The sequence below is a fragment of the Nycticebus coucang genome, chromosome 15 (assembly GCF_027406575.1).
Source record: "Nycticebus coucang isolate mNycCou1 chromosome 15, mNycCou1.pri, whole genome shotgun sequence".
NCBI classification, from domain to species: Eukaryota; Metazoa; Chordata; class Mammalia; order Primates; family Lorisidae; genus Nycticebus; species Nycticebus coucang.
The window spans coordinates 13768441-13782268 of NC_069794.1; the positions used below are offsets into that span (position 1 = coordinate 13768441).

A 13828-nucleotide genomic window follows, 5' to 3' on the forward strand; every position below is an offset into this window, starting at 1 on the left:
GCTGAGTGTGATTCTGTGATAGTTTGCTTCTGTCACAAACTGCTGATGAGGGAGCAGAGAATCGCTGGGACTCTTCTGCTCAAGTAAGAGGAGGGAACATAAACAAAACTGAAGAGCTCAAAAGAGGTTTACGATGGTGGTGCTCACATTTACAACTTCATCACTGGGTGAAATGGAACCCCATTTGAAGCCCCCAGGAAGCTGGCTAACCCAAATTAGGTTTAATTTTAAAAAAGGGATTACATTACAGGAAAATACGATCTGTAAGTGGGAAAAAAGGTGTTTATTTGGGGTGTGAAATCTTGATTCTACAGGTTTCTGTGACCCTACAAAATCAATAAACCTAAACAAATCTGTACAGTGGATTCTCCGACCAGGGCAGGGGCGAATGAAAGAGTGTGGCAGTTGAAAGCTCAGATGAAGCTCGTCTTCCCTTGTTCAACTATCAGAGGTCTTAACTTGGCCCACCCAACATGAATCAGAGTTGCAGGGTCACCTCTCCTCTCTCCATCACCAAGGGAACTGAGCTGTGTCCTGAATGCTCTCACCTGAAACACCAGAATTCCCGTGTTGGCCACAGCCAGATTGATCTTCGTGCCTTCCCTGTCCTTGGCCGGGTGCAACCGGATTCCATACATCTCCAGCCGACGGGCAATCTCCAGGAGCTGGAAATCTGATTCTGCTGGTGTTTGTCCACTGACAAAACAAAATTAAAGAGAAAGGCCAGGAGATTTGAATTCCCTGTGTCTATTTAAATTTGAGATTAAGAAGCTCCTCTTGGGAAATAAAAAGGCATTTCATCACCAACAGTGGGGGTACCTGATCAGATGACACCTAACCTCCTATTCATTATACCAGAAGTCTCACGGCTAGGACAAAAGCGCCATTGCTTGTGTAACACAAAACCTCAAAAGTCGATCTTGAACTCAGCCAGTTTTTTCTGAATTTCAAAGAGTTTCCTTTAAGGTCATATAAGAGCAAAACACCACTGTGTTAAAACAAGTTTTTAGTCTCTTACAATAACCTAAATTTGTGAGCAAAGTTCAAGGCAACGCTCTTTCATACTGTCATCAGGCTCAAAGGCCTTCTTTAAAACAACAACAACGAAAACCCCACAGAGAATCCTTTGAAAACATTTTACTAATCCAAACAAAAATGGAGATGTGATGAAGGTTCTAGATTTTCACGATATTCTTACTTTGCCCCTCGTGTACCTCGTGCCTTTCCCAATTTCCTGTTAAGATGGTAACTAGATGGTCCCTTGGTCTTACACCCTCCCTTTTATTCCAACACATGGGGTGCCCTAAAATTCCAGGCTTTCTCTGGTCTCTCAGGAAGGCAAGCCAGGGCGCGGTCCTGAGTGGGTGGCCTGCATTTCTGCGAGCCCAGGGTAAGTTGCAACATCTTAATAAGGCATTGTGATCTTCAACCCTCACCTTCTGTGTATCTCTTCACAGTGGTGTGTGTGTGTGTGTGTGTGTGTGTGTGTGTACACCCACATACGCTGGGAGGCAGAGAAGCAGCTCAAAGGAACGCCTGGGTCCGTGCATGAGACTTACATGTGGTTATGATGAAACTCCACGATTTTGTCTTCTAGAGCGTCTTGCTGAGGTATGTACTTATTTTTTGCTAGGTGCTCTCTGTCCAATGCTTCATCAAAATCCCCAATCTCCGCTAAAAGGGAACAGAGGACGTAAAGTAGGCCACGGAAGATTAACGCTTCACAATTTGTTATATTTTTCAGCTAGTGGACACCATATGGTAAGCCCAGCTGGTAGGAACTATTCTAAGGCTGGATTTCAAGGTACGGATATAAGGATGTATTCAGCAATCACAGCAAGGCAGGACAATGGTTTCCACTCCTGATCTCTACCAGTTGGAAAGAAGCTTCAGAATCATCCATCTTTAGCCATACACAAGCCTCTCCACCCACCTGGGCATTCACTTCTCTTCCCAGCAGTAAATTCTATCCATGGCATGATTATCACACGACTGCTAGATCGACCCTGGTATTTCAGGACTTGACAAAATCAAATTTTGAAACTCTTATATATAGCAATGATTAATGCAAATGTTTTATCATGTAGAGAAAACAGAATTGTTACGTGGCTGTCAAGGTAGATAATCTAATTTTTTTAATTTAAAGTTCATTGCATTTCTTATAGTCTTGTTACCAGAAGTAACAGGTCAGATTGCAAAGTCTTAAGAATTTTTCATCTAGGAGAAATAAGACACAGTTATATTCTCATGTAACCTCAACATAGTCCTCAAAATTGCTGTAATGTGGAAATTTAAATGACAGAGCTTTAAAAGTATAATTGTACTTTAACAACACTAGCTCAAGCTCAGTTTGGACCAGTCGTAAGGCTTCTGGGACTGCAGGCCTTTTCCTTTGAATCACGTATTCTGTATAACAAGCTTAATAAAAAATAGCCCAATGATCAGAGTCCAGCTGTTTTGATGAAAAGCAAGAGGAAGTTTGCAATGAAACCTTTTTGTTTCTGTCATCTGAAGCAGACTGTCACACTTTGGGCAATGCACCTCCAGAAATTAGGCAGAATCTACCTTATAATGACTTATACGACCTACATGTTGCCATAAATCACACCCAAAGCAACGCCAACTCACCAGGCAACAGCTGAGCCTTGGAAGAATTGATCAATCAGGGGTTTCCTCCTGCTATGTCAGACCAATGACACTATTTCCTAATTGCCTTTCCTGAGCCTGATTCTCCCTCCCTAAATAGAGTAAAATTGCCAGCCTCCATCACAGAAAACAGTTCAGAAATGTTGAACATCCCTGGTCCCGCTGCCATCTTATCTATTGCCCTGACAATTCTGAAATTCTATCTTGTCTCAAGAAATTACAGCTGATTCTTGTTGTTTGTGGTGGCTGTGATCTGTAAAGTCACTGAGAACATGGAATTAGTGATCACTGAACTGCTGCTCCTCAGGGAAACACAGGGTCTGGTTCCTGCAATACTCTTGAGATGTCCTTGTGCACTGCCCTCGTTTGACGCATGCTTCTGTGACAGCCACGTTCCAATTCCTTCACGTTAAACTCGCTGCCAGCAGCAGAACTCACGCATGAGCAAAGCTTATCTAACGCACGTGCCTTCTCGGCAAGGCAGATGGCACAACACTTAGGGACACTACACAGCACTTCAGCACTGCACTCGGGGGCCATTGGGAACAGTGAAATCACCAACAATAAGCATATAAACTCAAAAAGCATGGCATTAAATAGACCACGGAAAGGACGCTTGTTAACAGTAGCAGGAAAACCAGGGAGACAGAGCGCCGCCTCATTCAGCCTCCGCTGGGAATGTGCATGTCAGGTGACCCCGACTTCTCACCATCCTGGGCACGTCCACGAATGACCATGAAGGTACATGAATAATTTGGGGCTTAGAAATAAATACCAGCCAGTAGGCACATTTGCAAACACAGAATCTGAAAATAACAAGGATATGGAGAAATCACCTAAATCCTACATTTCTTGTGAGCCCTGAGTTTGGGCTTTTTAACGCTCATGGATCTTGTAATGTGCTCTTTCTCATCCCCCCATATAAAGAGTTGAGTATTCCAGTTTTTCCTCTGACATCAAGGTAGACCTATCTAATTCTCTTTCTTCTTTTCTTGGCCTTCTTGCACGCCATAGCAATGTGACCATGAAACTCATGTGCTCCCCCTGCCTTTGCCTCTTGGAACCATGGTAATAAGACTCCTCCTTAGATTTTGAGATATTCGCGATCTGACTTCTATTTATGTTTTATGCCACATGATGTCCCATCAGCTTATGTATATTCTGTCTATTGACAGCAAGGTGATGGGGGCAACAACAAACCACAATCCAGGGATCTTAATAATAGAAGGGATTTCTCTGGGGGACGTGTGTGGACAAGCCCACTCTGCCGCTCATCAGCCTCAGGGCAGGGACACACACGCGACCCGCGTGAGCATGGCCCTGCTGAGCCACCACACCACCCAAGAGGCATTTTTACAGCAGGGCCATCCAGTGCCTGATTCATCTCTTCATCAGCTCGTCCTGCTTAGTCGATCCACTATAAGTTAGAGAAAGCCAGTGGCGTTGGAACAAAAGAAAAAATACAGACTACCTGAAAGACTCCACTCGGATTATTGCAGGTAACAATAAAAGACTTCAGATCGTGTGTTTGGATACAAAGGAGATGAACATCCAGCTTACCTGAGATAATTTTCCATCAGGATTAATGCAGCGTACACCAAAGAGAGATGAGTTGACCCTGCTAACCCCTAAAAACGCACCGACAATGCACATAATAGCCAATAAAAATCAAGACACAGTTACCAGAAGATTGTGTGAAATTCTTTTTGTGGCTGAGGGTGGGATGCTTAAAAATGGAGAAATGGGGCTTTACAAATACTAAAAGAAAATGTGTCTCATGACTGCGTGCCGAATCCCATGTAAACCGCAGGAGTTCTTCTGAGGCCATCGATTTAATTGTCTTGGGGGAACTGAAGATTCTTAGGGGATGGTTTCCTGGTTTCCTAGACTATGGTGTCCGGGGCGTCAGAGAATCTCCATTCTCAGATGTGTGAGTGAGAGTCACTGTTGTTAACAGATGTTCCGCTTTGTAACTGATAAAAACTGTGTGTATTTAAGGTGAGCAACAGAATGTTTTGATGTGTAGATGCATTTGGAAGGGTTCAATTGAGCTAATTAACATATGTATTACCTCACATTTTTTTTTTGTTTTGAGAACACTTAAAATCTATTTTTAATGTAGCAGATTTTTTTTTAAAAAATAATTTTATTTTATTTTCATTTATTATTATTATTATTTTTTTTTGGGGGGGGGGGCAGTTTTTGGCCGGGGCTGGGTTTGAACCTGCCACCTCCGGCATATGGGGCCAGCGCCCTACTCCTTTGAGCCACAGGCGCCGCCCAATGTAGCAGATTTTTAAGAAAAAGAAACACAGAAATGAGGAATGAGAATAATGGCATCCAGAATCTTCCAGTAAGGTAAAGTTCTCTTCTGTTAATAAAATGCCCAGGGTTGGAGACATTTTATAAAGTTACTATTCCAGTAAGAAAGCTTCATTTAAAAATCTTACATTGCTTGCAAGTAAGTGAGGATAAAGAAAAAGTAATGTCTACTGAACACCCAACATGTCTTGGGTACACAGTTGGCCCTCTCTATCTGTGGTCCCCTGTCAGTGGATTCAACCAACTGGGGAACAAAAATATTCAGGAAAATAACGCAGCATCTTTACTGAACATGTACAGACAGCTTTTACTTGTCATTATTCCCTAAATAATATTAGTATAACAACCATTTACGCAGCATTTACCTAGTATTAGGAATCATCACTAATCTAAAAATGATTTAAAATATGCAGATGTGTGGAGGTTGTGTGCAAATACTAGGCCATTTTATATCAGGGACTTAGAACGTCCTTGGATTTGGAATCCTTTGGAGATCTGAGAACCCATCCTCCATTAATGCTGAGTATATGCTATCATTTCATTCTCAGAGCTTGACGAAAAAGATTCTCTTAGTCTCATATGCCAAAAGAAATGGAGGTTGGAGGGTTGGTAACACGCCAGGGTCCTCAACCAAATGAGAGAGAAACCTGGGCTGCCCGACTCAAAGCATTCCTGTTTCTCTCCACTATCATCTTATAAAAAAAGAGGGAAGACCAACACAGGAAAGGAAAAAGTTACGTAACTTTCTGTGCCAAAGCTTCCTCACTTGTCAAATGAGCATAACAGTACTTGCCTCAAGTGGCTGTTGTAAGGATTGAGTGAGATCATACACACAGAGCTGGCAAGTAACTGGCCTTCGTCAGACCTTGAACTGAGCATACTCTGATTCGTACCTTGTCTAGATTAAGATAAGTTAAACTATCTAGTTTCAAGCATCACTAGGACTCAGTCCAGCTTCATGAGTCTTGGTTTACTGAATTCTGGAGAGTACAACACTCTAATAAGTGAAATCTGAGGCAATTTTATGTTATGGCTACTGTGCCACACTCAATGATGCAGCTTAAATCCAAGAACAGGACGGAACAAGTGCACCACTCAGATGCCATCCGTCCAAGCTTTTCCTTTGAAACAACAGACATCCACTGTGTACTAGTCTGTGAACAAAGCAGACAAACATCAGAGAATTTGTGGGTTAACGTCTGGGATGTGCCTATCAAACAATGTTCGGAGTCTTGTTTTCTCTTCTACCCACGGGCCTTCACGCTAACAGCAAAAGTAATACAAAGATACTGTCACTGGGCTTTTTTGTGGATGTGATGATTTCCCCCCATCGGTCGGATCACTGTATTATTTCCAAAAAAGATTTCAATGAAAACCAACAGAACTTACACTGTACGATGTGTGAAATCAGGAGAGCGGTGCTGGTGTCGTTGCAGGTCAGCCTGCCTTGAGCCAGGTCCTGCTTCACCTGCAGAGCAAACAGGTACCTGTCAAGATTAAGAGAGAAGGAGGTCACGCAAGAATAGGAGGGTTGACATCAAAGGCAGCTCATGCTGGCAACTGTCCCACCATGAGAAACTGAACGAAAAGGGATGCGAGACCCAACAAGAAGGCGGTAGGGGCTAGAATGAATTCTGGCTGCCACTCCAGGCCATGTGAACACCTTTCCCCTAAATATGGAGCCATAGATGGTGAGGAAAAGCCACAAAAACGTAAGACTATACCCTACCACTCTATGTATTTTTACAGAGTATAGGAAACATTTAATATATATTTTTTTCAGAATCAGTCATATGTACGCTAAAGTGATTTGATGGCTCAGACATTAATAGTTTACTATGGTGAGTAAGGACTTTGCCAACGGATTCAGAAAACCAAGAGTGTCTTTTTTTTTTGTGGCATGACGGTCAGTTACTTCCGTAAGCCCCAGTTACTAGTTCTATAAAAATTAACTTATTTTAAAATTCTTTTCTTTATATTGTGATATAAAGTAAGATAACATTTTTGGCGTCAGAAAAAAAATTGTAAATCAAAGAAACCAGGCTATGTTAACCAGTGTGATGAAAATGTGTCAAATGGTCTATAAAACCAGTTGTATGGTGCCCCATGATCGCATTAATGTACACAGCTATGATTTAATAATAATAATAAAAAAAGAAACTAGATAAAAACTGTGTGATGTTAAAACAGATTTGAAAATACTGAGTACGAACTCATATATTTTTAGAAGGATATTTACTAGTTTTGCCCACTGCCTAGAAATAGCATCTCTTCAGTAGTAAGCCTTAGCAACCGGTTCTCTCTCTCATACAATTGCCACTGGAAGGTCCTTGGAGGAACGGTAGATTCCAGGCCCATTAAAGCAAATCCTTATTCACAATCTGGTAACCCACAGCAAAGAACTAAGCATGTAACCTGACTCTCCAGCAGGAAAGGCATTCCAGGACAGTCAGACTGGCCAAGTGGAGGAGGCCGGCTTTACTTTATAGGACAATGCCAACATATAACGTAGCACAAATAACAGAATTATTCTAGAAAATCTTCGTTCCCTGACTTCTAAAAGGATCACTGGCTCTAGAGATCAATTAGTAAAAGACCAACAACAAAAGCAAAACCCACCAAACATTTAGGGGACTGGATGTTTGTGCAGGGTCAAAGTAACACAATCAACTTCACAATGGTAAGATCAGAATGTTATCACCTTATTTTATTTTGAGATAGGGTCTTGCCATGTCACCCAGGATGGAGTACAGTGGCCTGATTATATAGCTCACTGCAGCCTTGAACTCCTGCCTTAGTTTGTCGTCCTGGGTGGGGTGACATGGCGTCATCAGAGCTCACAGCAACCTCAAACTCTTGGGCTTGAGCGATCCTCTTGACTCAGCCTCCCTACTAGCTGGGACTATGTGTGTGTGCCACTATGTACAGCTAGTTTTTAAAATGTTTTTTTTTAAGAGACAAGAGTCTCTATATGTTGTCCAGGTTAGTCCTGAACTCCACACCTCAAGCCAACCTCCTGTCTCAGCCTCCCAAGCAGCTTCAAAGGCATGAGCCACCAGGCTGGGATGCAGAAAGTCACCACTTTCATCCATGGAATGATCCTGGCATCACTAATGAAAAACAAAATACACGGCATCACTGACGATGGGTTCTAGCCCACAATGTTTAACTGTATCCATCAAACCTTTATAGTGCATTTCCAGAGCTATGATTTGAACGCCTTTCCTTTCTAAATGTCATGTTGACATCTGCCCTCCAACGCTGGAAGTGGGACCTAACGGGAGGTGTCTGGGTCATGGGGGCAGATCCCTCATGGATAGATTAATGCCCCGACCCCAGGGGGTGTGAGCTCTTGCTCCATTAGTCCCTCCCACCCCAGAGCTGGTTGTTAAAAAGAGCCAGGCACCTCCGCCTGGCTCTGCCTTCCTTTCTTGCCACGTGATCTGCATCCAGCAGCTCCCCTTCGCCTTCTGCCAAGAGTGGAAGCAGCCAGAGACCCTCACCAGCTGCTGCTGCTCAATCTTGAACTTTCCAGCCATCCAGAACCATGAGCCAAGTAAACCTTTTTTCTTTTTATATTACCCAGCCTTGAGGATTTCTTTAGAGCAACACGAAATGGACTAAGACATCCAGTTTTCAGGAAAATATAAAAGAGAGAAAGGAGTTAAAGGGCTCCAGGATGAAACAATCAGAAACATTTGGAAGGTGGACTATTTTGAAGTACGCCTGGTAGAGTTTCTCTAGCAAGATGGTATCATAAAGCAAAGGAGGGACTATGCTACATTACAAGAGGCCCAGAGGGCACGTAACCAGACGCAGTGCACGGTCCTAGAGTAGACTCTTCCATCAGATAAGAATGTCAAGGGGGGCAAACAGGGAAATCTGAACATGGCCATCGTGTAAGATGAGATGAAACACAGGAAAAGATGGGATGGGCAACAGGAATGCGGTATTCTATCTTAGTCTCATTCATTTGTGAGTTCTAACTTTCTACAATGTGTATTTGCTGCTATTATAATAAGAAAAGGTTATTTTTAATTCTCGAAAAGGCCTTTAACCGTACCAACCAGAGGTTTCCATATGAATTAAGTGAGATTAATGCATGGAAACAGGCAGGAGAGAACAAAATCAGTCAACACATGTCAGCAAGTTTCTTCAAATAAAAGAGTAACTTAATCCCTTTTAAGTCATTTAAAAAGTTCCATGGCCAAGAAGTAGACGATCACAGTGGCAATTGAACAACCAGCAGAAAACACCCTAGAGATGTGCCAGGGACACCAGTTGAGCCTTCTCTGACCTCCTGATGTTTACTCTCTGCACCAGCCCCTACCATCACTTTCTGTCTCTGGAAAGTCAAAGGAAAGAAAAGCAGAGGATAAGACAGCCTGAGTATCCACACGGAGGTTCACGTGGGAAGGGGCAGCACAAGGGATCAGTCTGCATTAGGCAGTTTTTATTTTCTAGAGCTACAGGCTTTGATTCTGATCTGTGTGGTTGATTTTTTAAATATGTAGGAGGGCTTTATGTTTTAAAAGCATTGCATGCTGAGTATTTCACCATTTACCAGTTTGAACACAAGGTCCTGTGTGCTCAAAGAAGTGTTCAATGACAGATTCATGTTCAGGATCCAAAGGGCTTTGGGGACCCTTGGTGATGATCTCACAGGGGCTATGAGGTGCCATCAGGTTCTGAAAGCTCACATGCTAAAAGGAAGGATATGTGGCTCTCTGAAGTCTGAAGGAAGAACTCGTCACCCGCAACTACATTAACTCTTCCTGTTCCAAGGCCTGTGTAACACGAGAAATAGCTTCCTGGGCAGTCTCTTTGGACTTTTCTTACTGACACGAGCTGTAAGCTGAGCTTGCTGGTGGTGATGCTAACTTTAGAGAGTTGCAACACCATTAGTATATAAACTGAAGCAGCTCCAATCAATCTCACAGGAGCTAAAGGCTAAGTTTCACTCAGCAGGCGCTAAATAAAATGAAATCGATAAACACAAGGAAAACACAAAGTGCTCAGATGGAATCAGCTCTCCTTGATGGAATCAGCTCTCCTAGATGGAGAGGAGGAAGGTGGTGATGACAGCGGGTGGCAGGAGTCATCCTCCGGGCTTTACTAGTTCAAGGGACTGCAAGAGTTACACATCACACCCAGCAATGCCTCGCTTTGTTCTCAACAAGAAAATTTTAATTCAGTTCATTTAGAAGAACTCTTCTCTCTTTTCGTATTAAATGCACATCATTTACAATCTCCTTGCAGCCTGAGGGAGCTGTCAGGAGCGGTACAGGGCAGCACACGCTGAAAGGGTCCTCTTACTTATAAGAACGCAGGCAAGTGGAATCCCAAGGACAGAATGCCCTGCGGGAAGGGGAAGAGCAGAGGGCAGCTACACTTGACTTAAGAACAGTGATTCCCAGCTATGCATTAAGAAAAACTGGGAACTTCTTTTCCCAAGCAACCTCGCTGGCTGTTGGCAGCCTGCACTAACCAGTTGGTCCTTTCACCTCAGGATGCCTGGGAGCTGCTGTCAGTGGGTCAGAGTTCCACTGAGTGCACAGTTCAATAAATAGAAAGGAATCCAGATTCCAGTTTAACAGCAAAGTGCAATTTGATCTTCTATCTATATAAGCAGGAAGTTGGAAGCTATTCCTGGAGGCTCACAGAATTGGTTACAGAGCCAGGGTCACTCACACTTTGCAAACTGTCGGTCAGTTTCTCTACCCTGCTCCCTTAAAGCAGGAGCTCCTCTCAACGCCCCCCACTCAACATCAGCCAGAGAAAAGCTCCTGCAACCCCCGTTGTCAGTGTATCTTTGCGAACGTGTACACAGGACTTGGACAGTGTAGGACACATCAGCCCCACCAGGTTCCACTTTGCCCCAAAATAAGAGAGATGGGGAGTTGATACACACAGCAGAAACTTCAGATCAATTTTATACAATATTCAGCCAAAGGAATCCTTTCCTTGGAAAAGCTCTGAAATGTCAGTTCACATCAGGAGCCAGAAAACAAAAATAACAAAAAACCTGCTGCCTCCCCTGAGCTCCCGAAACTTCAGGGATCTCTGAGCACCACGGAAGCTGGCACAACACCAGGCTGGGCGCGGACAGTAACAAGCTGGACGGGTTTACAAAAAGGACAGGGGTGGCGGGAACAGGGAGGCCTCTGGAGACAATGACTCACAGAAACGGAAAAGGCACAGAACTATTTGCAAAGGAGAGAATTTTCAATGGAAAAACAAAAAACAAAAAAGAAGATTTATGCTTCCAACTTCGCAAGTAGGAAGGAGACCCAGAGAAGCATAGGAGGGAAAGGCACGTGGCTGACCAGCAGCTGGGCTTACCCTCCGTCTCCCTGAGCACCCAGAGATCAGAGTGATGCATGTTCCCGCCCCGGCAACCTGCCCCGGACCCTGAGATACAGTAGCCTCCACAAGGGCCCCAGGTCTTGTGCACCCCGGGCTGGCAGCTCCACAGTCCCTCCTCTGTAGGCCTATAAACGCCCGTCACCCATAGGAGGCAGATGTCCCCGGCCAACTCCAGACTGCCTTCGCCTTCTTCACTAACTGCAGGACTATAAGCGGAGGGGCCATCTGTCACCGCTCATTCACAACACACAGAACAGCAGGAAGTCTTGAACAGCATCGCCTCTCCCAGGAACTTCTCATTGCTGTGTCCAGTGGCCTTCCTGCTGTGGCCATGTGATGTCCAGCAGTATCTCACTCAGAACCTGGCCTGGACCACCTCCTGACTGCCTGCCCACCCAGTCCTCCACTTCCCCCACCTTTTGCTTGTTCTAGCCACGGCCAACACCATCTACCCAGTCAAAATGTAAGTGTGTCCTTTACTTTCCTCACACTCCACCTCCACCTGTCCACAAGAGGGGGACCCTACCCCCCAGCACATTCCAAAGGTGCCCACTCTTCTCCACCTCACTGCTTCCACCTTCACTGCCAGTATCCTGGCCTGGACCACTGTCACAGCGTCCTCCTTGCAGTCACTGGGAAGCCACCATTCCACAGCAATCCCACAGCAGCATTTTCAATGTGATTTGCCACAGAGCCTCTCCCCAGTCTCCACACTGCCGCAAGGTTCCTGCTCCAACCTTCCTGTATGTGTCTGAACCCTGGAGCTTAATCCTGCCCGGAGCAATCCTCCTAAGTGCTCTGACTCTGAAAAGCTCTTTTTCCCCACAAAGCACTGACAGATCCTCCTCACTTCCTTGAGAGGCATCCCAGACCCAAGTCACTTTCTATCACATCATCCTACTTAACTTACCTAAAGAGCTCTTCCCATTTTCTTGTTTAATCACTTGGTCTGCTTCTATGAGATTCAAGACTTGTCTTTTCACCACTATATTCCCAGTGCCTGGAACACTGCTTGCACCTAACAAAAGCTGTTGACTAAATGAACATCTTCATCTCCTGGATAAATAATGGTCAGTGACCCAACATATCTCTGTACCAAGAGGAATGAAAAAAATGTGATGACCTTGGTCTTAAGATAGCCATCACTTTAAAAGCATGTGTGACAAGAATTGGCTGATCAGTCTCGTGTACTCTGAAGGGTGCTCTTGACAGGGAGGCATTTTACCTTTATGTGCTCTTGGCAGCCTAGCTCGCTTTTGGAATACCACCTGTCTTGCCTCAAATTATAATGGTGATGGTGGTGGTGGTGGTGAAGACAGTGCTGGTGGTGACGATGACGGTGGTGACAGTGATGATAGTGGTGGTGGTAACGGTAGCAGTAGTGGTGATGGTGGTGGTGATGATAAAGATGGTGGTGACAGTGACCATTTCTAGGGTTCCTAGTAGATTCCAGCCACTCTATGTGCACTAGTGCTTATATTCAGAACAACTCTGGCCAAGCAAGCATTACAGTCTGCGTTGTGGAGGGGAATTAACCACAGCACAGAGAGAATAAGTAACTGGCCAGTCACATATGTGGTGAGTAGCAGGACTGATGGCTGAAGCCAGGCCTGACCCAGCACTTACACTTCTCCCAGCTGTCCACTTTCAAAGAAACAGACAGTTCATGTCAAATCCACTCATCCAAGGCAATGGCAAAGATCAATGCTGAGTTAACATTTTGGTTTCACTTCCCCACTCTGTCTCATGATGTCACAGATATTAAGATGGACAACGCAACATTAACAGGTTGTAAGCCCAGTGCGCTTCAGGTCCCAGTCTTAGAGAAGCCAGGCCTTAGAGAAAATATGGTCCTTCCCCCACCCCCATGTTTGTTAGCAGAGCTGGGAGAGAGGAGGGTTACATTGTTAAGCACAGAACAGATGCTGGCCAAGTAAATATTATGAAAATTTTTTATTTAATTAATTCAGAACACGAATTTTCTCCTTTCCTCTGCACCCTGTAGCAAAAAATACCCAGTTTCCAAACGACTGACCTTGTGAGTTCCTCTTGGAGTTGTGTGTGGTCAGGTGGAAAGAATTTCACCACAAACTTAACAACAACATGCTTTGGCCCTAAAGAAGAAGCAAAAAAACAAGGACACATTTATTGATTTGTGTTTCAAATGCCATTAAAGAAAAAGTACTTTACAGGGCATATTACGTACCAAATAACACATCTCCTCCCAAGCTCCTAAGAGCACCTCTGCTGACCCTCAAGTCACCCAACAACCGTCTGAGTTTGGCTACTAATTCATACTTCCATACTGTGGGGAAACAGGCAAATACTACAGCAAAGGGATTACCTTGAGCTGTTAAACTTTTTCTCTGGGGACTTAAATACTACTCAGGTTTAAAAAAAAATTATACCCAGGTGTTTTTAAAAATGTATCTAATTGGCTGCTTTTATCCAAATACAGGTTTTAGATAATTTGAGGAAAAGAAAATTAAAATGT

At 44.1% G+C, this 13828-nt stretch overlaps 1 protein-coding gene across 3 annotated transcripts in view; it reads right to left on the reverse strand.

Annotated features, from left to right (window-relative positions):
- FARP1 (FERM, ARH/RhoGEF and pleckstrin domain protein 1) overlaps positions 1–13828 on the reverse strand; it is a 285816-nt gene that overhangs the window by 65140 nt on the left and 206848 nt on the right. For all 3 annotated transcript variants that reach the window (XM_053563575.1, XM_053563573.1, XM_053563574.1), the window contains exons 5-8: positions 13370–13448; positions 6358–6455; positions 1560–1674; positions 549–696 (exon numbers count right to left, since the gene is read on the reverse strand). In XM_053563575.1, the coding sequence (XP_053419550.1) occupies positions 549–696; positions 1560–1674; positions 6358–6455; positions 13370–13448 (440 nt within the window). The remainder of the gene's footprint in view (positions 1–548; positions 697–1559; positions 1675–6357; positions 6456–13369; positions 13449–13828) is intronic.